General features: G+C 39.7%; 1 protein-coding gene across 2 annotated transcripts in view; it reads left to right on the top strand.

The window, feature by feature from the left end:
- The window catches only part of Gab2 (GRB2 associated binding protein 2), a 148714-nt gene that overhangs the window by 83902 nt on the left and 37328 nt on the right, over nucleotides 1-27484 (top strand). For both annotated transcript variants that reach the window (XM_090348502.1, XM_090348501.1), the window contains exon 2: nucleotides 19545-19845. In XM_090348502.1, the coding sequence (XP_090204628.1) occupies nucleotides 19545-19845 (301 nt within the window). The remainder of the gene's footprint in view (nucleotides 1-19544; nucleotides 19846-27484) is intronic.

The raw sequence follows: 27484 nt of genomic DNA, 5'->3' as shown, positions 1-27484 counted from the left end.
AAAAGAATAATTCTCCATTCTTGATTGTTGTGATTTCCAAGGATGAGCCAACAGCTCCAACGAGGGAAGGGATGGGTCTTCACTGCATCCAGATGCTCCTCTTTTCAGGTCTGCCTTCCATTATTTCTAGTGAGGAGAGGTGGGGAAAAATAGCAGCTGAAATAGATTAACCTCAATGCCAGTTTCTTCCCCGGGCCCTGGGCATTCAAAATAAGAAACTATTTAGAACACAGAACATGGTTCTAGATCTACTGTGTCTAGAACCCAGGCTTTTGACATGTTCCATACCTGGCCTTATCTATGGAAGCTGCTTAAGCAAAGAATTTTCTTTCCTTTCTTTCCTTACCACCTCCTCAATCTGTTGTCTTGGCTATGGCAGTATCTGCCTATTTCTGTTAAGATAGCCTTGTCACTGTTTCCTCTGTGATACTCACTGTGGTCATGGGATATTGCCATTCCCCACTTTAAACATTAGTGGTCCCTACTGACTTCAGGATAAAACCTAAATTCCTTTTCTACCTTTTGGGTGGCATTTATCAATCAGATACCAAACAACCTTTCCAGACTAGCTGCCACATCTCCGCTGGAGTATGCAACCACTCTGGGGTCCCTCTACTTTGACTAGCCTTCATGCCTCTGTTCTACCTGATTCATTCCTTATCAATGAATAGTTGCCCTTAGTTACAACCTCTTGGGTGGATTTTTCCTGGATTTTCTGGGTTTGGCGTTACTTACTATTATGTCTATAACTCTACATTAATATCTGCACACAAGGTTGTGTTTTCTAGGATTGTTTAGCCCAAATCAAGAATTACCACTGTCCCTGTATCTGTGAATTTTCCTCCACTCTGGACCTTATTATTGTATACATAAATGTTCTAGAATGTTCCTTTTCTTCTTTTCTGGGAGCCTAGTCTTAACTTCTTTAACTTTCAACTTGTTATTTTTAGAACTAAAGGGGAATGTAATGTAGTTTAATTCTTTCTTGATTTCTCTTCTTTGGTGCTGCTAAATTGAGCTTTTGTTATTTTCACCTAAGCTTTTGGCAACAAGTTTTCCAAGAAATCATCAAATGCATTGTCACAAAGTTTTCTTATGCATTTTAAAAGTTGTGTAGTATTAGTTCCTATATTTAGATCTTTGGTCCATTTCCAGTTTAATTTTCTTTTGCCAGTCCTAGGGCTTTAACTCAGGGCCTGGACACTATACCTGAGCTTCCTTTGCTCAAGACTAATGCTCTACCACTTGACCCACAGTGCCACTTCCCACTTTTTCTGTGTATGTGGTATCAAGGAATCGAACCCAGGGCTTCATGCATGCCAGGTAAGCACTCTACCACTAAGCCAGATTCCCAGCCCTCCAGTTAATATTTATATATATGGTCAAGGTCCAACTTCATTCTTTTTGAATGTGGATATTCAATTTTCTTCAGCACTACTTAATTTTTTAAAAATTACTTTATTTTCTACATATGGTATTCCTGGAATATAATTATTTTATATATTTTTAAAAAGTGGAGAGTATCCTAAAGCGATTTCCTTGATGATTTTGGTAAGCCAGAGGCATAAAGGAAGGAGGAAAAGATAATTTATAACATCAGGTTAGAAGAAGTGAGAAATGAAGAACTGGTAGAGAAATAAAACAAAACTCAAGTAGGCAGTTAGCCCTAAGCTGAAGTTTGAATTTAGAATTCCTTCTGAATACTACTTCTACCTATAGACATATCTTTCTTCTCTCACTCTTTTTAAATAGCTTCTTCAGTTTGCTGTCTTTTTAGAAACTCTTAAAAATGATTCCTTCGTCTGTCCACAGTCTTTGGTCCTGATCTTGCCTGCTGTTACTTCCTCTCTGCTAATGTGAGTCAGAGTGAAGCTGTGTTAGTTCTCACTTGTGGTTGTCTGACAAGCTCTGCCTTACACACCATGACCATTTTAACCATGCATCTTTACTACACTACTCCTCTCTAAGACCTCTTGAAAGTGGGGCACACCTTCACCTCTGTCCCCCTGTGGTATTGTGGCATGGAGAGATGTATGCTTAGTAAATGGGTCAAAAATTACTTAGACACTTTTTTTTGTAAGCATAATCATCCAGCTTATAATATAGTCTTCCTTCAGGGATTAAAAAAATATATCAGATGGCCTGACCTCTGCTCACCAGTAAACAGTCTAACTTGGAGAAGATGCTTTTACATATACTTTACATTTCAATATTCTGTGTTTCATGTAACTCTTATGATTTGATGCATGGTAGGAGGGACTGTTTTTATCTTCATTTTAAGATTATGATGTTGAAGCTCAGAAAAGTTGAGAACTCTGCCTGAAGTCAACTAGCAAGCAGGAGATCAATATGGGACTTAAACCTAGAAGACCAACTTTAAGCAAGATGCTCAACTACTTTGGCAAATCTGTTTGTTTGGCTATAACATGAAATACTAGCATCTACTTGCTAGGTGTTTGTGAGTGTTAAAAGTCATTCAGTGTATGTAAATAGAGAAGGTAGCACAGTCCTGGTACACATATAGGTGCTCAAGTGCTAGTTGTTATTGTCTCCATATCTGGTGTTTTTGTCATTGCTGAGCTGTTTTCCTGACCTTAAAATATTCATCTCTTTGTGGGGTGAGTAAGAGGTCCTAGAAAAGCAGCTCTTTGCACCTGTCTGCCAAGCAAAGGGGAGGCCCCAGGCTATATTTTATGCAGCATTTTGATCTTTGCAGGTGGATCCACAGGACCATGAAGGGGTTTTAAGATGACCATTCTGTTATATTATCCAAAAAATAAATAACCAAATGTGATGACTGGAGGCCCACACAGAGGTAGCTGCCCTTTATAGAGATTTTGCTGTAACCTGAGGACTGAAAGCCTAAGGTCTGCTGAAGGTTAAATCTACCCCCTTTGAGACTGAATGGCCAAGAATGCCTACTTGGTGGGTGCTGCTGTCACCAGGCTGTGGCAAGTAGAGTGTATATCCTTGCTATGGATTTTGCTGGTACCAAGGATGATGTCCATCTGTTTTACAAATCTTAGGAGTTCCTGATTAACCTATGAACACCTGTCAACTTAGGTAGAAAACTACCTAGAAACTTAACAGTGACATAGCTACTGCATGTACAGTGTTTACAGGGCATGGTGGGAGTTTATCAGGCAAGTACCATCACAATATTTCTTACCTGGACTATTGGGAATGTTAATAGCCACCCCTGCTTTACTTGGGACATGGGTTAATCTATTGGTAACTTGAATCTTTATGATCTAGAAGCCCTGACTCTCATGAACTTATGAGGGTGGTTTCAGATCCAAACCATAACACTACAGAATGATCCATCTAGAAAAGGAATCTGGAATTCTACCATATTTTTATTTTATTTATTTATTTTTTGCCAGTCCTGAGCTTAAGCACAAGGCCTGAGCACTGTCCTTGGATTTTCTCAAGGCTAGAGCTCTACCACTTGAGCCTCAGCACCACTTCCGGCTTTTTTGTATGTATGTGGTACCGAGGAATCGAACCCTGGTCTTCATGCATGCTAGGCAAGCACTTTAACCACTAGGCCAAACTCCCGGCCCTCTACCATATTTTTAAACTGTGAGTTTTCAGGGGTTTTTTTGTTTTTTTTTTTCAGTCTTTCCTGTGTTCTCTTCCCCTCCCCCACCTCCTTTTTTTTGATTGGTAGATTTAAATTGATGGGCTCACTGAGTCTTGTAGAAGCTAATCTGTAGATATCTTGTTTTCAGTTTGTAATGGCCCTAGGGTACTTGTGTGATAAATGGTGCCGCATAAATTAAAATGCAGCTAAAGATCTCTTCAGTGTTTCTTAAATTAAGTTTATTATATGTGATAATTTGCACCTAGAGGCTTTTGTTGTTATTTGTTGTGGTGACTATGGCAGTAATGAGCCTAGCTCCCAGAAAAGCTTGGCACATGCTCCACATTTGCATTTGGCAGAACTCCATGGTGTGCCCCTGAACAAATGAGTCGGGGATGGGGAAGCTGAATCATTAGGAGGCTGTAATCTTGCTCATGATCTCTAATGATCCTCAGATAGGGGAATACCAGATAATTCTGTGCTCTGTTTCTAGCTCTGTTCCTTAGCCTCTGGACTCAGGACTATCAAATCCCATGTTCTTCACCCACAAAAGCACCAGGCCAGGAAGGAAAATAAAGGAAGCATTCATTGAGCATCTGAGTCAGGCAGACATCACATGAGGCCCCTGACATAGGACTCGAATATAAAGTAGGAGGGGCTATTTATATTTGTAACATCGAGGATTGTGATTCAGCCTAAACCATTTACTTTATTGTGGTAGGCAACATGGTTTATCTAGCATCTGCATCTATCCAAAACTCATTTGAAGAACTAAAAATAAAATAGTATATGCTAAAGCAAAACTTCCGAGGCATCACAAAGCCAACACACTGGCTTGTGCATACCTGGTTCTCATAACTACTTTTTTAAGATAAAAAGCAAATGATGTTTTCCTTATGAGTCTTAGATCAAAGAATTTGAAATATCACGGTAGTAAACAGCAAAATAAACATTAAAACCAAGGTTCTTGAGAGATCACACTCAAAGGTTTCAAATGCTAAGATCTAATATGAAACAATATATCATATAACGTATAAGTTCTTATTTTCACTTCTGTTTCTTCCGTCTTTATTGGGAACTGGAACTTCAAACCTGAAAAGTTGCAGTGATCTTCAATCTGAGAGAAACATGGCAAATCTAATGCAGGTCATGTTAGTAAAAACAGAGCCTAGAAAATATATTCAGGAGTCTAGTTTGATTGCTAATGATGTACATGGTTAAAAGATGATATTAATAGCAGCAGCTCTTAGGATACTTGTAAGGATAAAATAAGCTAATATATGCAGCACTTAGGATAGTGCCTAGTGCAAAATAACTATGTATATTATTGTTACAGTAGAAACCCAATAGCTAAGGAAAAGAGAAACAAATCTTGGCTTCTTAGCACTTACTTATTGAGGAACTATAGGAAATAACCTATTATTCAGCGGATTTTATTTTGTTTTCTTTTCTCTCCATTCATCATAGTTCAGAATTTATTTTTATTATTATTATTATTATTATTATTATTATTATTTTGCCAGTCCCAGGGCTTGTACTCAGGGCTTGAGCACTGTCCTTGGGTTTTCTCAATGCTAGAGCTCTACCACTTGAGCCACAGCACCACTTTCAGCTTTTTCCTATGTATGTGGTACCAAGGAATCAAACCCAGGGCTTTGTGCATGCTATGTAAGCATTCTACCACTAAACCAACTCCCGGCCCCCCAATTTTTTTGTAAACATCAGCAGGTATATCCAAGTGATTATGGCCTCAATTAAGAGGATCTTATATGATATTCGCCTTATGGCATGGACTTCCTCCAACAAAAAGAAAAAAAAATGTTTCCAAGTGAAAATTGGGGGGGGTGTCATTTTTAATCATTTGTAGCAAGGCATTCTGGTTTTCTTTCAATTGATCCAGCACTGGGTAGCATTACTAGCTATAACTGTCAAGAGAACCCTTCTGCATGTATTTCTTACACATAGTTCTTATGTCTTCCACCTATTTTAGGTGGCTGGCCTCTACCTGGTATGGTCTGACTAAGCTGCTGATTGGTGGTATTTGGAGCCTCTCCCACCTATCTGACTACCTTCCATGAAGCCAGTGGCCAGGGTTCTGTGTCTGGCTCCTCAGACAAAACTATTTTAGGTATTTTCATGGAAAGAACTAATAAAGCTATAAAAGCAGTATATGAGAACAATATTTTGAACATTATTAACAACCACAATCAGGCACACTGCAGTCACCCAATGAAATTTTGTTAAATAAATTACTATCTTTGGCATAGCAAATTTATACAAAGCTATGTTTGAAGGCCAGCGCAAGTGCTACTTAGTTGAACTGCTCTTTATAGGAAAATAAATTCCTCCTGTTTGTAGTAGAATAAGAAACTTTATGGAATCAAGAGGTTTTTTTATTTTACTTTTTGCAGTTCTATTTGTTTTCTCCCCTTGGTTGCTGGGTTTTTTTTATTATTATTATTTACCTTCTGTCTTGTTTGTAAGTTTATTTGATTTGGGGAGGGGATGGGAAAATACAGAAATGGTGTGACAAAGGGTGAAGTAATTCATTAGTGATACAGTGCAGGGGGTGGAAGGGGGGTGAGTTTATTCAAAAAGAAATATACTCAATACCTGACTTATGTAAGTGTAATCCCTCTGTATATAATCTTATAATAAAAATAACAACTAAAAATTAAAAATAAGAAACTATATTACATTCTTTATATAGACAAATAATAGCAGCTTTTCACTTTTATAACCTATGCCTGATTCTCACAACTTTTTCAGGATTATCATCTTCATTTTATCGTTGAAGAAACTGATACTTAGGTATATGAAAGAGCTCAAGTTCTTAAGTAGCAAGATGATCACCTATTATTTTTTCAGCTATTTTTTTTAATCAGTCGTGGGGCTTGAACTTAGGGCCTGAGCACTGTCCTTGGGCTTTTTCTCAAGGCTAGAGCTCTACCACTTGAGCCATAGCACCACTTCTACCTTTTTTTTTCTATGTATGTGGTACAGAGGAATCGACCCCAGGCCTTCATGTATTCTAGCAAGCACTCTACCACTAGGCCAAACTCCCAGCCCTTTCCAGCTATTTTTTATGTCAGTATGTTAAATAAAATTTTTTAAGTTGCAGCCAAGGTTTTACTTACTGACTAGAAGGAAAGCTCTTCCATGTTAAGGACTGTGCTTCCCTTACTGGGCTTTAATGATCTTTCCCTTTTCCTTTTCCTTACCCTCCTTTCCCTTTCCTTTCCTTTCTTTTCCTCTCCTTTCTTTCCTTTCTTCTTCCCTACACCTACTTCCCTCCCTTCCCTCTTTTTCTCCTTCTCTCCCTCCTCTTTCTTTTTTTTGTTTTTGTTTTGGGTAAGTAACCTAGGTTGTCCTGGAACTTGTTTGTATCCTCCAGGCTGGTCTCAAATTCTCAATCCTCATGCCTCAGCTTCCCGAGTGCTAAAATTACACCTGACCACTAATTGTTCTTAAAATGGATTGTGGAGTATAGCCCAGTGGGTCCTTTTTCTGATGTCTTATGCCTGGCTCAGGTTTAGGTGTGCTAAGGCATAACTCTTATCTTTTCCAAATCTAAAGCTGCAGCTTCAGTATAAACTTGAGTACAACATCAGCAGAACACTGAAAATCCCAAGCCATGGTCCTCCATGGCTCACTGAGATTTGTTGCTATTAATATCTAGATTTCTATTAATACTCCCTTTTCATTGTGAGCTAATTTAAATCTGCTGTTCTCTAGGCTATTCTTAACCACACATTCTTGGGTCTGGGCCTAGCTCCCCTTTACAGATCATAACTTCCATTCTGATTTTTGTACTTGCAGAAATAATAGAATCCCTACCCCCTAGTATTTCTCAGAGTAGGGGTGGACTTCTCTGGTGTTTGTGGGACAGTTGTGTCCCATGCATGATTTGAAGATGAGTATATGTCCCCTGAAGACCTCCAATGCCTGTAGTGTTTCCCAATCATTGTGGCAATTTAAACCAGAACTACCATACCCCATAAGACACATTTCCAACCATTCTAAGGGGTAGGGGTCAACAGTCCTGTCACTGGGGGAAAGTCACTATACCCAAATACCTATCTCTGCCACCATTGATCTCTTGTGCTGAAGTAAACATGAGGATGTTCCCTTCTACATCTTGAGAAAAGGTGATTAGAATCCCTCCCTAGGGCTCCTATCTTTGTGAAGCGAAGAGGCAAATTAAGCCTTGAAGATAGAATTACTTTAGGATTGACCTCCTGAGACCAATTTAGAGGCATTGCTACTCTGTCAAAATAGGTTTTAATCTCAACGTTTAATAACATTAGGACTGAAAGTAGGGTCACAGAATAGGGAGTAATTATTTTGGGGGAACTAATGAAAACATTCCATTCTGGAACTATATAAGTATAATGAATGGAGAATTTTATCTGCAGACTAAAGCTAAATTGTGTCTTTTAGAGTATGGGTGGGTAGGTAAGGGGTGATGAACATTTTCTAAGACTCAATAAAGGCAATGATTGTAAAACTTATACATGCATTAATGAATTGTATTTTTTTTTCTTTTTGGCCAGTCCTGGTGGTTGAACTCAGGGCTTAGGGTCTGTACCCGAGTCTCTCTGTGTTCAGGTCTAGCGCTCTACCACTTGAGCAACAGTGCCAGTTCTGGCTTTTCCTGAGTAGTTTACTGGAGATGAGTCTCACAGATATTCCTTCCCAGGGTGGCTTTGAATCATGTTCCTCAGAACTCAACCTCTTGAGTAACTGGGATTACAAGCAGGAGCCATCACTTTAAATACAGAGCAGAAGGGTATCAATGTATGTGAATTAATGCACCTTCTGTCTGGCAAATATCATGTGACCCTTTTATTAATTACAATAAAAATATATTAAAAAATAAAATAAATAAATATAGAGGAGATGAGGTAAATGAGTGTTGTTTTTTTTAATATAGAGAAATGTGCTCTAGACATTAAATGGCTGCACTTAATTCTGGGCATTGTCCCTGAGCTTTATTGCTCAAGGTTCACACTCTACCACAGCTCCACTTCCAGCTTTTTAGTAATTAATTGGAGATGACATCTTACAGAATTTCCTTCCTCAGGCAAAATGGAGTCCATGGACATTCTGTGTAGTCTTAATTTTTAACTCTGGGTTCCACTTCTTATCTACGGAGTCTGCTACTGTATTAGTATTGAGAAGCTACATTTTAAGCAGATGTCCCAGTGATTCTGATGCATAATACAGTTTAAATGCCGCTTTTAAAGATGGTGTTGAGGTAAAGAAGAACTTAAAATAAGGTTAGAACACAATCAGGTTGAATTTAAGAAAACCAGATCTGGAGAGAGAAGAATGACATCAAAAGCCTTTGTCTTCAAGGAAACAATTTATTCATCAACATTGTCTACTCTTTAACCAACTTTGCCAAGGTTTCCCCTAGTAACCTTTGATTAATTCAGTGCTTTAAATATAACTGAAATCAGACTATACAAGAACATTAAAGCGAGGTCCCACAATGGAATGACCTTTGTTTCTCTAAAATACAAAAGGTTGGCAACAGCTCATACTTGGCTTTGTCAGTGGGAAAGGTAATTCCACTAATGGATTTTGAGTCCTCTGCAGAAAGGTTGACCTGGTCTTTGGGGAATCAGTCTCATAGAATTCAGTCAATGTAATTACTGATACAGGCTCTTTGTTCCCAGATATGACCTTCTACCCCTCACACATGACAAATTCATCCTGTCCCTCTGTCTTTGATGTAGTTGAAGAATGGATAGAATGTACTATCACTTCAAAGAGACAGAGCTATAATTCTCTTCCTCATAGTCATAATAGAGCCTACCTACTTAAGCTAGAAATTTTGTAGTTTTCTGTTACTCTTCCTTTTCCTGTATTCTCCATATTTAGTTTATCATATTTAGTTTAGTCATTACAGTCTTTAAAAATACATCTTGATTGTATTTGCTTTTGCTACTGCCCTGGTCCAAATTGCCATTATTTGACAAGCAGTACTTTATCTTCCTTCTTGTGTCCTTTACTCCAATAATTATAGGCCAAAGTAATCTTGCAGAATTATGAATCTGAAAACATTTAAAATCACTTGTTTTTAAAAATCATTTTTAATCAGAAAAAGACTTCAATGAAGGTCTTATAAAGCAGATAAGGCAATGTAGTGGCATATTTTTTGCCAGTCCTGGGACTTGGTCTTAGGGTCTGAGTTCTTCCTTGGGCTTTCTCAAGACCAGTGCTCTATCACTTGAGCCACAGCACCACTTCCAACCTTGTCTATGTATGTAGTACTAGAGAATCGAACCCAGGGCTTCATGCATGCTAGGCAAGCACTCTGCCACTAGGGCAGGCTCCCAGCCCCTGTAGTGGCATTTAAAAAATGTATTATAAAATAAAGGTAACGTAATTTTTTAAAAATAAGAAATTCCCTTCTACTCTTTCTTACATACCCGTTGCCCTCAATAGGAACTACTGGTTCCTGTTTGGAATGCTTTTCTAAGTGTTTTGTACATCATATATGTACAAACTACACACACACACACACACACACACACACACACACACACGCATGTGTTTGTGCATGTATTTGTGTGTACTTATACATAGGATGTTAAATATAAATAGTATCATCCTACATTGTTCTTAAGTTCATTTCTTTACTAGCCAATGCATCAATTAATTATACCCCCTTTTACCAAGAAGGATATTTTCTAATTATGATTGAAGTCTAAAGTAGGCACTCAACATACAGTAAACCTGCATGTAGACCTAGCTACTTTGGAGGCTGAAATGGGGGGGGGGAGGGATTGTGTTTCACAGCTAGTGCAGGCAAGAAAGTCCATGAGACTCTTATCTCCATTTAACTACCAAAAAGCCAAGAGCAGAGCTGAGGTTCTAGCACACTAGCCTTGAGCATAAAATGTCAGGGATAGCAACCAGGCCCTGATTTCAAGTCCCAGGATGTACACACACACGCGCACGCGCACGTGCACGCACGCACACTCAGAAATCTAAGCTCCATTCCACACAATTCCTGAGTATTCCTCATGTTACTTTTCCAATTGCTTACTGTATTGCAGCTATGACTTCCTGTCAGGACCTTCCATGAGGCAAGCTCTCTTCTTCCTCAGACCTTAGCCCATGCTGTTCTCTCTGTCTCGACTGCTCTCCAGAAAATACAGCAGTAGTTCCCACGTAGTGGTCTACTATGTCTGGGGTCCTTCAACATACACACACACACCAAGCATTATTTGTGAATTGAAAAAGTATTTTCCATTTCCATGTTTTTAGGCCTGAAATAGGGGTGTCTACAACTTAAGGTCAAGGTCATCACAGTCCTAAATGCATTGATAAATGCATCGGGGCCGGGAGTTTGGCCTAGTGGTTAAAGTGCTTGTCTAGCATGCACAAAGACCCGGGTTCGATTCCTTGGTACCACATACATAGAAAAAAGCTGGAAGTGGTGCTGAGGCTCAAGTGGTAGAGCTCTAGCCTTGAGAAAGTCCAAGGACAGTGCTCAGGCCCTGAGTCCAAGCCCCAACTGGCAAAAAAAAAAAAAAAAGAGGGAAGTTAAAAAGACACACCTATTTCTAGAAGTTATGCAAAACTCTCTTCCAGGAAATGCCTTACCCTTCTAAAACTTTAGCCATAGTACATATGAGATTTCTTATCTGGAAAGATGATTTGAAGTGCTGAGAAAATCATTAGTCACTAAAGAGGAGGTCTGTTATCTATGGTATGAAACTCAGGGCAAAGCAGAAGATTTTAGAGTTTTATAATTACAGCTGCCAGGATTAAAACTAAATAGATGATTCTTCCTAGATATTTGGTTATTCGGAAAAACACATCCCTCTGAGTAATCTGCTTAATTGAGTTATTAGCATATCAGATTGTCTTGACGAAAAACACTCAGGAGAAATCATGCCTGTTGTGTAGTCCATCTATTGAGGCAATCCTTTTTTAAAATGTATTTTTATTGTAATTAATAGAAGGGTTACATTATATTTGCCAGATAGAAGGTGCACTGCTTCACAAACATTGCTACCCTTTCTCATGTTTTTTGTCCCCATTCCCCTCATCTTATTTCTCCCCTTCCCTATCCTATTTCAAATAAATAAATGTATATACAATATATCAGATAACAAGGTAAGATACTGTAACAATATGAGATAACCAAGAGACAACAAAAGAAATGAGAAATGACAGTACATTAAGAACAACAATCTCACATTATATAGCTCTTGTTTCTATATCCTGGAGGTCCTTTCATTTAGCCTCATCCCATATGGCCTTATGTATCTATGTTTTGCCCTATTGTAAACCTCTGCTAGGAGAGCCCAAGGTTTCTACTAATTATAACAAATGAGGGAAACCATTGAGCCTATGTTCCTTTGAATCTGGCTTAATTCACTTAATAGGATTTTTTTTCTCAGTCTTTCTATTTCCTTACAAATGGGGTGATGTCATTCTTTCTGATGGCAATATAGAATTCCATTGTATATAAATACTACATCTTGTTGATCCACTCATCAACTGAGGGGCATCTGGGTTGGATCCATATCTTTGCTATGGTAAATAGTGCTGCAGTGAACATCATTGTGCTAGTGGATTTAGTATGCCCTTGTTTCTGGGTGATTGGGTAAATGCCAAGTAGTGGAATTGCTGGGTCATAGGGGAGTTCTATGTTTAGTCATTTGAGTAACCACCGTACTGCTTTCCATAGTGGTTGAATGAGTTTTCACTCCCACCATCAGTGTAATAGTGATCCCTCCTGAGAAATCCTTGATCTCCGCTGTTGTCTCCATCCTCCCCGCTGCTTCCTAGGCCGGTGCTCTGCAACGAACCCTCATTTTCTAAATAGTTTTAGGGAACATAGTCATACCCCTTTGCTGTTCCATGGCTGTTCTCATGTTACTTTAGAATTGAGCAGTCATAACAAAAAAAATGCAGACTAAAAAGCTTAAAATATATCTGAGGCAAGACAGAAGGTTCTAGAGATTTAGAAATATTTTTATCTATCAGGGATGAAACTAACAGGGTCTTTAGTAAGTGCTAAAAGTCCAAAACCTGCTCTTCCATAACACTTCTTAGATGACACTTCTGTATGTCAGCTTTAGTATGTAGAGTCACCTTAGATAGACAGCCTTGCTCACCCAGCTGTCGGCAGCCACCTGTGTTTAGAGCACTATAATCATGACTCTAGGCAGAGTCTCACTAAGTACAAATATGATGGGATTGCAAATCTCATCACCCTAAAGTATCTCTAGTGTAGGCTAAATTTGGGCCCACTTTAGTTTTCTAGGTGCCAGGAGCTATAGGAGGAAGTCATGGTCTTGTTCTGCACATTTGGAGAGCTTTGGACTTCGCCCCAAAACAGAAGAGGTTCATGTGACATTGATTCTGTGCTCAACCACTAGGAGTGGTGCAACTTCCAGGTCATATGTACCCACATTTGTATCTCTGTGGTCTGGAGGATTGTGAAATACTTTGTTTTTAGACTGGATTTGTGTAAAGAAGAAAAACAGTCACTTCTATTTCATCACAGAAAGTGGTAGCTACTCTTGATTCTAGACACAAATGCCAACACTTCATTGTAATTTTATTCACAGTAAGCCTTATGACATATACTTTTTCAAGCCCATTGCAAGTACATTGTCTCAATTATTGTTATTTTCTCATTTAGTTTTCATCTTCTCTCACTATTTTAGACTGTTGCCATAGCTTCCTTAAAGAATTTTCTTACCTCTTTTTTATTCTTTTTTTTTTTTTTAGTCAGTCATGGGACTTGAACTTGGTCTGGGCACTGTCCCTAAGCTCTTCAGCTCAAGGCTGTCACTCTATCCTTTGAGCCATAGCCCCACTTGCCTCTCTTCATTTTTTGGTCTTCTTTCTCTTTGTTTTTGAAACAGGCTTGCTATATTGCCCAGGCCTACCTCATTTTCTATAAGAAGTAGTTATGAAACTTGGCCAAGACCTCCCCTGCTTCTTCCTCCAAGAATGCCCAGTTGTTTCTCTTATTGAAAAGGCTATCTTTCTTCCATTGAGTTGCTTTTGTACTTTTATTTAAAAAATTATTGGAGCTTGGCACGGGTGGCTCATACCTGTCATCCTCGCTACTCAGGAAGCTAAGATCTGAGCATCACAGTTCAAAGCTGGCCCAGGTAGGCAAGTCTTATATCTAGTAAAGTGTATATATCCAGAGAGACAGAAGAGAGAAATGGACTCACATGTCAGAGTGGTAGCCTTGAACAAAAAGCTTAGGGACAGTGTCCATGTCCTGAGTTTAAGCTCCAGCACTGCTACCAAAAATTAAAAAAAAAAAATGTAAAACCTAACGAACAACACCTTCACCCCAAGTCCAAGCCCTCAAGCTTTTAGCAGCATTAAGTGTGTGTATGTGTGCACGTGCGCACGCACACCCCCCCACACACTGATTACACAATAGGTGCCAGTGATTCACACTGTAATCTAGCTATTAAGGAGTCTGAAATCTAGAGGCTTACAGTTCAAAACAAACCCAAACAGAAAAGTCTAGAGGCATGGCTCAAGTCGTAAGAGTACTAGTCATGCAAGCAAGCATGAGGCTATGAGTTCAAATCCCAGTCTTGGCAAAAGCCAAAAGTAAATATAAATTACATGGTATTTTCTTCTATATATATTTTCTATGGTAGGGATCAAACTCAGAACTTCATACCTGCTGAGCACACTACCATTGAATTACGTTCAAAGCCCTAGTGAATTTTTTATTTTCTAGATCCACAAGTTCACTGCTAGTTTTGTTTTTGTTTTTGTTTTTGCCAGTCCTCGGGCCTGGCCACTGTCTCTGAGCTTCTTTTGCTCAAGGCTAGTGCTCTATCACTTGAGCCAGTTCCAGTTTTTTCTGTTTATGTGGTACTGAGGAATCAAACCTGGGGCTTCATGCATGCTAGACAAGCATTATACCACTAAGCCACATTCCCAGCCCAGTGTTAGTATTTAGATGTAAATTCGTTTTTGTGTGTTTGTTTTTTATCCTGAGAACTTCATGTTCCTGGAGTTTTGTTTGTGTTTGTTTGAGGGTTTAGGGGCAGATTTCTTGGGATTTTCTGTGTAGATAATCATGTCATCTGAAAGTAGGGATAGAATTATGTTTTTCTTTCCTTTCCTATCTGTGCCTTTCATGTTTCTTGCTTTATTGTCTGACTGGAACTTTGAGTTCTATGTTGGTAAGAGTGGACATCCTTGACTTATTCCTGCTCTTATAAGTCTTTCAGAACTAAGGGTAGGGTAATGGTCTTTTGTTGATGCTCTTTATCAGGTTGAGGAGGTTACTCTATTTTTATTTTTTGAGAGTTGCGAATTGCTAATGAGTATTGAATTTTGTCAGATGTTTGAATTTCATCAAGTTTTGGCCTTGATAGCAACCACGTTTTTTGGTAGCTTATTCATATATGGAAGATCGTATTAATTGTTTTCAAATATTGAATTCACCTAACTTTGTAACAGACCCCACTTGGTTATGTGGTTTTATAGGTTGCTGAGTTTTTATGTTTTGTTCAAAGCGATGTTTTAAGTTAGCTTTAGCTTTTTGTATAGATTTTGTATAAATGAGAACAGTCTTGATAAGGCTGTCTTTAGCGGCTTATTTTATTCACATTTACTCTTGGTCGTATGTATCAGTAATGGAACACAAATTTTTCTTTTTTGTGTCATGGGGCACTTTGTAGCTAAAGCTTCCAAATCCATTTCCAAGTATTTATTACATGGTCCCTGCACTATCAGGTGCTAAAGAATTCACTTACGTATCTTTGTCTTACTCTCTTTTTTCCCTTTCATACTTTCTGCTGTTAAAGCTGACTTGTATTTTTAAATCACTAGTTTGAATAAATTGGTATATCCACTGAATGAAAAGTTCAGATATACATACTGAATTCTCATGTTTGTTAATGGGCACATGGCCAAGTAGCTGTTGGTCACACACAACCCTAACCTGAAGTTGCTTGGTGCTTGAGAGATTCATAAGCTAAAATTCATTTGGAAGAGGAAATGCCAATGTAAGGGAAAGTGCAGAACAACTGTAGTTCTACCTGGGAAAGGTAGTGCAGGTCTTTCAGGAGAGTTACTTGATCTGGCACTGACAGGTATAGGAATTCTTTGAAAGGATGAGGTCAAGTAGAAGCATTCTAAGCAGACGCCATGGCTTATGCAAAGACATGAAATCATGAAAATATGTGGTACATTTAGAGAATAACAAGTAATTTGTCCTCTACCTGTTCTGATTTATATCTTGCTTTCTGACTTCTGTGTTGAGTATAGTTCTGGATGGAAAGGCAGAAGCAGGAAGTATGTATAATAGAAGAAATCAGGTGGGCAACAGAGGTGGGACAAAAAAGTAGTTGGCATGTAGAGATATTTTGAAATGTTTTAACTTAACATATATCAATTGAACATGAACTAAAACTATGAGCCAAAATAAAGCATTTTATCTGATTCCTTTTTATGGTGCCAGGTATTAAATCTAGGACTAGTACCCTACTAGCTGATGGATGGAATGTAAATGATGAAGGAAGAGAATCAACTTTGAGGTTTTTGTTTTTATTTTGTTTTCAACCTTGAGGATTTTGTTTTCCTTTTCTGAGCAACTGGTAAACCAGCATTGCCATAACTAAATTAAGACAAATTGCAGCAGAAATATGCCTGAGGAGTATCAGAAGTTCAGTTTTTAACACATTACTTTTGAGATGCCTGTTTATGAAAAGTGGGAATGAGACTTGTATTCAACAAATGACCCTGGACTGGAGATACAAATTTGGCAATTAGATGCCTTTTTAAGATATGAAATTGAATAAAACAACATAGGAGTAGGTATAGAAAAGGGAAGAGTCTGACAACTGAACATTGGTGTATTCGGTGCTTAGTAATTGGGAAAAGGAAGAACCAGAAATGGAGTTTCAGAGAGGCCAGGAAGATAAAAGGAGAATGGAGAATAGACCTGAAAGCCATGGAAAGAAAGAGTTTCTAGGAGGACAGAGTAATAATAAACTCTCAGTTGTTCCTCAGAAGTCAAGTCAAGGCCAAGACTTGAAGCACTGAAGTGTTAGCAACAGTGAAACTGTTGAGAACCTTTGGTGATCTTTGAGTGGGCATTGAGAGGAACGACCGATGAAATTATTTCCTAATAGGAGGGAATCAAACATGACTCCTGCTATGGAAATGCCTTGAAATTTAACAGTCAAGAGAAGTGTAAAAACTTCTAATATCTAATTTAATGAGATATCCTCATAGGAATGATCTTATTAGGAGAGGGGACAGTTGTTGAAGTATGTCTCTATAGAGAGAGGGCATGAACAAATGGAAAAACCTGCGTAGATCAGTGGACCTGTCTTCTCTCCAAGTAAAAGAATATGACTCTGCAGTTGGGTAAATTGGAAAGTGTCTTGCTAGTGCATAAATCCTCTGGATTGCTTGTATGTTCTCATGAAATGAGAAGGGAGTAGAGGTTTTGGAAGTTTAAAGAGAAATGGCAATTGTCTGAGCAGGAGAAAGTACCAGACTAGATAAATAATGTTAGGATTGTTGGGCAGTGGGAGCCCCTGAGAAGGAAAAGAATGAACAGTTTTCCAGGCTGTATGACTTCCTCCTGCCTTGCACTGTGGACTGGGACCACGTAGGATAAGCAGAGCATTGGGCTTACTGCCTTGCCAGAAAGCAGCAAGGAATGATTATGATGATGGGTCACAGAAACAGAGTTGGATATAGAGGGAAAGGAGAGCAGGGATAAAAGGTGAGATTGAAAACTTGATATAATGGAGTGTAGGGCCCTTGGAGTATAAAGAATTATAATAATAATCAAATCTCAATTTGTAGCATTTTACAATCATTTGCATAATGAGAAACCCTGTAGGATAGCTAGGGTAGGTGGTAATGGTAGGAAAGGTGATGTTTATTATATAGATAAGGTATGAACCAAAGAAATAAATTGAGTTAGATGAAAATCTTGCAATGAGTCTGGCTATGTTTAAGTATAGATTCAGCCCAAAGCTCTGTATTCTATGTAATCTTTTTACCATTTTATTATTTTTTTGTCGGTTATGAGGCTTGAACTCTGGGCTTGGATGCTGTCCCTGAGCTCTTCAGCTCAAGGCTACCACCCTACCCCTTGAGCCACAGCACCATTTCCCATTTTATGGTGGTTAGAGATAAAAGTTTCATGGACTTTCATGCCTGGGCTGGCTTTGAACTGTGAACCTCAGATCTCAGCCTCCTGAGTAGCTAGAATTACAGGTGAGCCACCTCGCCTGACTTTTTGCCACTTTGATGTCCATTCACAGATTACTGTCTGTGAAAGAGATGAGATGTAGAAGATACCTTAATAGCATATGTGACCACGTTTGAAATTCTATAGTCTGGGGTGGTAATCACATTGAGTACTTAGAATTAGCAAAACATTACTGTAAGTACCAACAGAACTGGGCACAGGTGGCTCACACCTGTAATACTACCAACTCAGGGGGCTGAAATCTGAGAATCGTTTAATTCAAAGCAGGAAACCCATGAGTTATTTATCTACAACTACCAAAGAACCATAAGTGGAGGTTATGACTCAAGTAGTATAGTGCAAGCCTTGAGTGAAAAAGCTAAAAAGGTCCTAGGCCAAGTTGAAGCTCCAGTACTGGCACCAGGGGTGAGAGGTAGAGGAGTCCTAGAGATGCATACAGCGGTGGGTGAACAAGACAAAATTGTGAAGCTATATGCTCCAATTTTTTTTTTTGCCAGTCCTGGACTTGAGCTCAGGCCCTGAGCACTGTCCTTGGACTTTCTCAAGGCTAGAGCTCTACCACTTGAGCCTCACCACCACTTCTGGCTTTTTTTTTTTTTTTTTTTTTTTTTGCCAGTCCTGGGCTTGAGCTCAGGGCCTGAGCACTGTCCTTGGATTTTTTTCTCAAGGCTAGAACTGTACCACTTGAGCCTCAGCACCATTTCTGGCTTTTTCTAAGTATGTGGTACCAAGGTACCCGGGTCTTCGTGCATGCTAGGCAAGCACTCTACCACTAGGCCAAACTCCCAGCCCCGACTTCTGGCTTTTTTTTAGGTATGTGGTACCGAAGAATTGAACCTGGGTCGTCGTCCATGCTCAGCAAGCACTCTACCACTAGGCCAAACTCCCGGTCCCGCTCCAAATATTTTTATAAAGATTTTTCAGTGGTTGTTCTAAGACATGATGTAGTTAAGAAAAACACATTATATAAAGCTGGAAAATGCATTTTTTTTTTACTACTTACTGTGTGCTATTAACTCAACACCTCAGTGGAGATCTAAAAGTTGAGATAGAAACTATAAGCAATTATGGCTTCGTAAAGCCTAAAAGTGCTATGAGTTTGGATCTGTATTCTAGCAAATGAATAGTTATTCTGGGGGCCGGGAGTTTGGCCTAGTGGTAGAGTAGCTTGCCTAGCACAAAGACCCGGGTTTGATTCCTCGGTACCACATATATAGAAAAAAGCTGGAAATGGTGGAGAGGCTCAAGTGGTAGAGCCCTAGCTTGAGAAAGTCCAAGGACAGTGTTCAGGCCCTGAGTTGAAGCCCAGGACTGGCAAAAAAAAAAAAAAAATAGTTGTCCTGGTGTTATTTTCTAACTAACTGGTTTAAAAAAAATAAGAATGCCACTTCATATTGTATAATGGCAAGACCTGTTCCCATAGTGAAATGCTATTCTAATATCCTCTGTTTTAAAACTAGGGGACTCTGGGGGCTGGGAGTTTGGCCTAGTGGTAGAGTGCTTGCCTAGCATGCCGGAAGACCTGGGTTTGATTCCTCAGTACCACATATATAGGAAAAAACAAAACTAGGGGACTCTGAAAGGGAACATAGGTCTTGAGCAGCCTGTAGATCCAGCAGTCCCTCCTCTTTACCTACAATATCTGAGGGCCCGTTAAAAGCTTTTAAGTTACTAATGACATTTCTCCCCCTTCTTGCTCCTCCTGTGATGGTTTAGGCCTGGAAGAAACGTTGGTTTATACTGCGAAGTGGCCGGATGAGTGGTGACCCAGATGTTCTGGAATACTACAAGAATGATCACTCCAAAAAGCCCCTACGGATCATCAACCTCAACTTCTGTGAGCAGGTGGATGCAGGCCTCACCTTCAACAAGAAAGAGCTGCAAGATAGCTTTGTGTTTGATATCAAGACCAGTGAGCGCACCTTTTACCTGGTGGCTGAGACCGAGGAGGATATGAATAAGTGGGTGCAGAGCATCTGCCAGATCTGTGGCTTCAATCAAGCTGAGGAGAGCACAGGTATGAGACCAAACATAGTCCTTTCACAGAAGAGGCTACAGTAAGGCCCTTGGCTTTTTCAAATGAGGAGAGCAGCTCCAGCTAAGTTTTCCTCTTTAGTAGGAGTAATGTTAGGCAAAGGATGAGAATTAGAGTTGGCCTAATGCAGAAAAGTCCCTGATAGTAATTATGACCATATGGGAAACCAAGAAATACTGTGGTTTTGATAACCTAAAAGTATTTTCAGGGGCCAGGAGTTTGGCCTAGTGGTAGAGTGCTTGCCTAGCATGCACAAAGACTGGGGTTCAATTTGGTATCACATCAAGTGGCAGAGCACCAGCCTTGAGAAAGCCCAAGGACAGTGCTCAGGCCCTGAGTACAAATCCCAGGACTGGCAAAAAATAAACAAAAAAAGTATTTTCAAATGTTTTGATGTTACTATCATTTCTCAACAAACCCTCAATCTTTCTTCCCTTCCTTGAGCTCTCAAACACCCTAGGCCTTTTTACCTGTCAGCCATGACAGTGAAAATCTCCCCTGAAACCTGCTGCTTGTCATCTCCATCTATCCTTGCCCACACATTTCAGACCATCCTGCACAGTTTGCCTACTTGCTTTGTAGTGTCTTTTGTTATTGTCTTATATTCCTGTTTTATCTTACCACTTGGAAGGGGACAGGTGAGAAGATGACAAACTGATTTTATGTTTGGGTTTTAATAACCTTACCAGATATGTACCTCACCTCTCTTTAAATAAGCAGTAAATTGCAGAGATGTCTGTTGACATTGGTTGGGGTTCCTCTCTGGATTTCTGGTTTTTTTCCTGAGGCTGGCAGGTATCTGAAACAGTCATTCTCAAGCCTGGTTGCGTAACAAAACAAAGAGTTTCAAAACAAGTGGTGAGGGCCCATGCCAGATGACTTCACCTGAATGGTGGACCTATGCAATGGTAACTTTTAGGATTCTTTTGTGTGTGTGTGTGATCATAGGTTTTGAATCCAGGACTTCACACAGGCTAAGCAAAATTTCTATTGCTGAACTGTGCCCCCAACCAAACAGTAATTTTTTTTTTTTTGATGGGTCATGAGGCTTGAACTCGGCCTGGGCTTTGTCCCTGAGCTCTTCAGCTCAAGGCTACCGCCCTACCCTTGAGCCAAGCCCCACTTCCCATTTTCTAGAGGTTAACTGGAGATAAGAATCTCAGGTCCTTTTGTGCCGAGCTGGCTTTGAACCTTGATCCTCAGATCTCAGCCTTGTGAGTAGCTAGGATTATGGGTGTGAGCCACCTCAGCATAGTAATATGTTTTTTTAATCTTCATGATGAGTAGCAAGGTTCCAGAGCTCACCAACCATTGCCTGTAAATATTTTGTTTTGAAGGCCAAATACAGTCTCTCATATTTCTGTTTTGACAAAAATTATTACGAGCCTTTAAAGATGTAAAAGCCATTCTTAATTCTGGAACATCACCAGAGAGGTTGTTAGAAAATTGAATCCTTAGAGCCACACTCTAGATTTACTTAGACTTACAGAACCAGAAACTCTGGATGTAAGTCCCAGTATCTGTTATGAAAAGCCTCCAAGTTACAAATATAATACAACAAGTTTCCATGTACCATTAGATGAGCTCTCACTATTATTAACAGTCATGTTAACTTGGAGGGTTTATTGACACGATACTTGTTTTTTTGTTTTTTGTTTTTTTTCCCAGTCCTGGGCTTGAGCTCAGGGCCTGAGCACTATCCTTGGACTTTCTCAAGGCTAGAACTCTACCACTTGAGCCTCAGCACCACTTCTGACTTTTTTCTATGTATGTGGTACCGAGGAATTGAACCCGGGTCTTCATGCATGCTAGGCAAGCACTCTACCACTAGGCCAAACTGCCAGCCTTTGACATGATACTTTAATTAAATTATACATTATTTGATTTTCCCTTGTCCTTTACTAATGTGCTTTTTCTGTTCAGGATTCTATCCAGGATACCAAGTTAAATTTAGTGTCAATTCTGGGTCTCCCCTTGTCTCTGACAGCTTCTTAGTTTGTCATCTTCTGCTAACTTGACACTTTTAAACAATACCAGATAGATATTTTGTGAACAGTTTTTCAGTGTGCATTCATCACAAAGGTGTACGTTTTTGTGGGGGAGATGGTTTGAACAGGTGTGAACTCATGACACTCTAACCACTTAAGCCATGACTCAAACCTTTTTTGCATTAGTTTTCAAGTAGGATTTCACTTTTCACCCAGACGTCCCTAGACTGTGATCCTTCTATTAATGCCTTAATTTCTGAATGACAGGTATACATAAATAGGGATCTTGTGAACTTTTTTCTTAGGTGGTCTCAAACCATGAACCTCCTGATTTGACTCAATAGCAAAGTTTAAAAGCTATATCCCATTGGCACACTAAATACAAAGCAACATCAGTTATTATATGATAACATTCAGAAAGCGTAGTTTAGAAAATTGACAAAAGTTTGTTCATAGCCTAGAACTGTGACTTAGTGGTATAGTGCTTGCCTAGCATGCATGAAGGTCTGGGTTCAATTCCTTGGTACCACATAAACAGAAAAGGCTGGAGATGGCACTGTGGCTCAAGTGGTAGAGTGCTAGCCTTGAGCAAAAGAAGCTGAGTTCAAGCTAGACCCTGGGCCCTGAGTTCAAGCTCCAGAACTAGCAGGAAAAAAAAGTTTATTCATTTAAAAAATTCTATACCAACTATTATCAACACCTGCTAAATCATCTAGCACAGGGCCTTCCTCTATTGGTTCTGTTCCAGATAATAATACCTTTAGCATTTTTGTAAGATCTAAAAATGAAAATGACTATTTGATCTGTGAAATAAATGCAGTGTATGCAAATCAGACCACAATTTGAAAGTTAGCCTTCTTCGCATGGAAAAAAGAAAGATTGAGAAGTAGTCAATTTTTTCTTTAAATAAATGATGCCTAGGTAGGTAAATAGATGATAATTCAAGTTCCTAAGTTTTAAGTCACTGAAAAGATAATTGCACGTGGGCCAGGAGTGTGGCCTAATGGTAGAGTGCTCACTTAGCATGCACTGAACCCTGGGTTTGATTCCTTGATACCTCATACACAGAAAAAGCCAGAACGGGTGCTGTGGGTCAAGTGGTAGAGTGCTGGCTATGAGAAAGCATAAGGACAGTGCCAAGGCCCTCAGTTCAAGTCTCAGGACTGGCAAAAGAAAAATTGCATTCATTTATGTACCATAGCATACTACATAGGGGAGCATGCTAATGTCATTGAGCTAGCCAAGAATTAACAATTATAGTCCCAAGCTATTACTCTGTGAGTTTGACATGCTAACAAACAATTAAAATATCAAAATACAACATCAAGCACCCATTAACAGTGGAAACCAAAGCATTCTAGTGCTTAAAGTATACAAGATACTTTGATGGTCAAAAACAGTGACTACTCATATAAAATTAAACTTTAAATATTGTTTCAGGTCCCCTTAGAGCCCTGAATATTATACTGAAGATCTTACTAGTGTCATTTTATAATTTTTCTTAATTAAGTAAAAGCCTTAAGCTAGGAATGCATCTTTAGATAGCTACGTAAAGTTAAAATTAGCGATGTCCTTGTTTAGGAAACTGAGATAATGCTCATATAATAAACAGCACTATTCTTTTTTCTTTTTGTGTGGGCCATGGGGCTTGGATTCTGGGTCTGGGCATTATCCCTAAGCTCTTCAGCTCAAGGCTACTGCCCTACCCCTGGACCTGAACATTGTCCCTGAGCTCTTCAGTTTAGGGTTTCCACCCTACCCTTTGTGCCACAATGCCACTTCCAGTTTTCTAGTGATCAATTGGAGATAAGAGTCACTCTGTCTTTAGTGCCCAGGTTGGCTGTGAACGGCAATCCTCAGATCTCAGCCTCCAGAGTAGCTAGGATTATGGCGTGTGCCACTGCACCCAGCAACAGCACTATTCTTTACTGTTATAAATCAACAAAAAGCACCCATGTTCTGTGGATGATACTGAAGAGAAAATAGCAATTCTGAGAAGAATGGATCTAAGGGCATTTCTTTGGAGGCAACAGATGTGTGATGAATTGTGAGTATTTTAATTTGAACAGCCAAACTTTAGCTCGTTCCTGCTCCCCAGGTCTTTTACTTCTGTTCTAGAGTTCTGTGGTCCACTATTATCTTTTGGTCTCTTGATCTCCATTGAGTAGGCAGACCACCTAGAGTGCATAATTGCTCATCAAATGCCTATCATTGGTATCTGTCTCACCAGGTGAATACTTAAGACCACAGTAAAGTGAATCAGGACATTTTTGAGCAACTAAAAGCCAGCATTTGAATACAAGATCTTTGTTTCTTTTTTTTCCCTCATCAGAAAGTGTTCTTACAGCTTCATGCAGATATACCATAGTTAGCATAAGTTATTAAACCCTCTTCATCCTTTTCCATCACAGACATAGTCTGATATTCCAGTAATATTTACTGTTTGCTTTCATAAATAACAAAATGGGTAGCACTCTGATAAGCCAGCGTAAAAATCAAATGGTGCCCCCCCTTTCAAATTCTCTAAATATGTGTGTGTATATGTGTATGTGCGTATGTATATGTGGTACATTTGACATGTGGTACACGTAACACATTCAGAAGTACTGATTTGCTTTTCCCACAGTTCCTGTATGAAGATGTAGCCAAGTCTTTATAAGCCAAATGAGGTTTGTTGCTGTTAAAATGAGGGTTTTGTCCATATTTTTATAAGAAGTGGCCCCTAGATGCAGAGGATGAGACAATCCCATCCTTTTCTCAGGAGAACCAGACTATAAACCCTAATTATTACAGCTGAAATCGTCTGTGCATATGTTAGTATGTGCCGGGGTTACCATATAACTCATCCTTGCAATTTGAATAAGCATCAAAATATATTGCTCACAACAAACAGATCATGTCCCCAAAATTGAGGCTTCATCTAAATAAGGAACAAAAGCCTCCTTTTTTTCTAAGATCACCTGTACCCACTGGAAATATAGACACTGCTTGGTGGCCATTGTCTCTACTTTCTGCAATTCAACTGAACACCATCACAGATTATTGTGGCCATATTTTCAACTGCAGCCAACTTTTTACAGCTGTCAGTGAGTATCTCAGAATAGGTCCCACTGTGCTACCATGTTTCCTGCAAGCACCAGCATGTCTCTTGGGCTCGTTCCTCTCCCTCATATCCTCCAGGCTCTGGATCTGATGGGCATCCAGCTGTCTCATTGTTGATCCACAGAGAAATTCACATTCTCTAGCAGTGGTGACAAGAGTTGGTGGGGACTGCACAAAAGTGGGGTGCCAATGGCTGCATGAGCTTTAGTCCCTGAAACTTTTCCTTGATGAATCTCTGCTCTCTTTTTCTGGGGCCTGTTGAGGACAATGCGGTCACCTGCATCTGAGCATCCACACTTTACCATAGTGCTCAGAACTGGTACCAAGCCTCAGCAGCCACACGAAGACATAATAGCAGCCCTGTACCAAAGCATCTTCTCCAGGAAAGCAGAAACTTCAAATAAGACTCCACCAGAAATTTCCAATAACCCTTTCAACAGTAACGATTTTAACCCGAGGTCACACATACAGAACACGAATCCAGGTATGACTTTGCATTATAACATTCTGGCTGTCTATCCCTGAGCTCTCCTGGGACACAAAGATATTGAGGCACTTCCTAAGCCTTCCATGAGAGGTCTGACAGCTGGCCACATTTCCCTCCCTCCTTGCCACTTCAAGTGTGTGTGAGGGGGGGGGAGATGGAGATTTGTATTTAGTGGGACTTTAGTCCAATCAACAGGTTTTATTGGTATTATCTGGGGAGGTGAAAGGGAAGGAGAGAATGAGGATGTCTGGTTCAAAACACTACTGTCCAGGCCGGGAGTTTGGCCTAGTGGTAGAGTGCTTGCCTATCATGCACGAAGACCAGGGTTCAATTCCTCAGTACCACATACATAGAAAAAAGCCAGAAGTGGTGCTGAGGCTCAAGTGGTAGAGTTCTAGCCTTGAGAAAGTCCCAGGACAGTGCTCAGGCCCTGAGCTCAAGCCCAGGACTGGCAAAAAAATAAAAAATAAAAATAAACAAAACACTACTGTCCAAATATGTGTGCAGACCACCATATCAGAGTCTCAATTTCCTCCTGTGCTTCTGTAGTAGGCATCCACACACGCTGCAGGCTCACAGGCAATAAGTACCAAGCTGTTTCCTGAAGGACAGAGCACACTGTGTTTCATGGCAGGGACTCCTCTGGGATTGGTGGGTCCAAGTCGCAGCCTGTCTGTTGCCTGGTCCTGCAGAGAACCTTCCATGTGAGGGCTCCTCCTTAAAGCAAATATTTCCTTTAGTCTTCATTTTCTTCCTTTTCCTTCAGATTGTGATGAAACCCGTTGAGAACTTGTTTTTTACTTGGGGCTGGAAGAGTTTTGGTGACAGATGGAATCTATGTTGTTTTTTTCCCCCCCAACTCATAGCACCCCCGGATTCTTATTTCTACTGCCACCCTTCAGTTCTTCACATATTTCAGCCACAAATGTCTAGGATAAAACCTGCAGGATCAGGATCACACCTGGAATGAAAGTGAGTATGGATATAAATAAGGAACCCAGGATGATACTCTGTGAGGAAAAGCAACTCCAAGAACAAATAATCAAGATACCATAGCACAGATATTTAGCCTGCTTTTGTTTGTGTCTACATGCCTGTGTACACACGCAGACACAAACAAAAGTAAGAACTCTATCTTCCTGTGGAAATGAAAATAGGCTTCATCATTCAGTGTAAGGAAGCAGAGCTACCCCGAGCTGTGTTTACAAACAGGAAGGTCCAAGTCCTCACATCTGTGACCCAGCCATGGGCAGCTGTCCCTGACCAGATGTACCACACACAAAAAGAACCAGCTCTCAACAGAGAGCTTTGGTGAATTATGCATGTGCTGTTGGGAAAGCTTGGGAAAGCTCTCACCCTTTTGAATCCTCAAAGATGAGGATTTCTACTTTGTTTTAATTCCCTTAGTTTATTCAGTTGCTTTCCCAAGACCTGCACAGACATGATCACAGACAGCACAACTGGCTGGGATCCCGGTGCTACTACTTACTTTCTGTATGATGGTGCATAAGTAACTTTACCATTCCAAGGTTTTCTCATCTGCAAGATAGAGATGATGTTCCCTCACACAAAATGTGTAAGACATATGTGAGCAGTAGCTTCTTTCTCACTGTTTTCCATAAAGATTATTTTTATATTGGTAGGACAAGATGCATAGAATATGATTTAAATATCTGGGATTTTTAGAGACTTTTACAGGCTATAAGCCCTTCTGCAGTCTTCTTTGAGTATAAAGAAACAAAATCAGATAGGTGAAGGCTGCTGGCATTATTCCTATTGCACAGAGAGGATTTAGAGCAGGAAGGAAGAACAGCAAATGGCTGAGAAATGACTATCTTGAAAGTAAGATGTTATTATCCATTTTATTAATCTCTGAAGTCTAAAGCATCACAGTAATACTCTTAAATCTGTCTTATAGTAATCAACACACCAGTGCGAATCTGAGCTTGGGTTTAGCTTCCCAAAGCCCCTGTTGTGTTATAACGGAAATTCAGTGAGCAAGTTACAGAGAAGTGCCACACTTTGAGGTGTCAAATGGGATAGA

The sequence above is a fragment of the Megascapheus bottae genome, chromosome 16 (genome assembly GCF_031878675.1).
Source record: "Megascapheus bottae isolate mThoBot1 chromosome 16, mThoBot2.hap1, whole genome shotgun sequence".
NCBI lineage: Eukaryota > Metazoa > Chordata > Mammalia > Rodentia > Geomyidae > Megascapheus > Megascapheus bottae.
The sequence above is the reverse complement of the archived record's forward strand: the minus strand, read 5'-3'. Positions and strand labels throughout refer to the sequence as shown.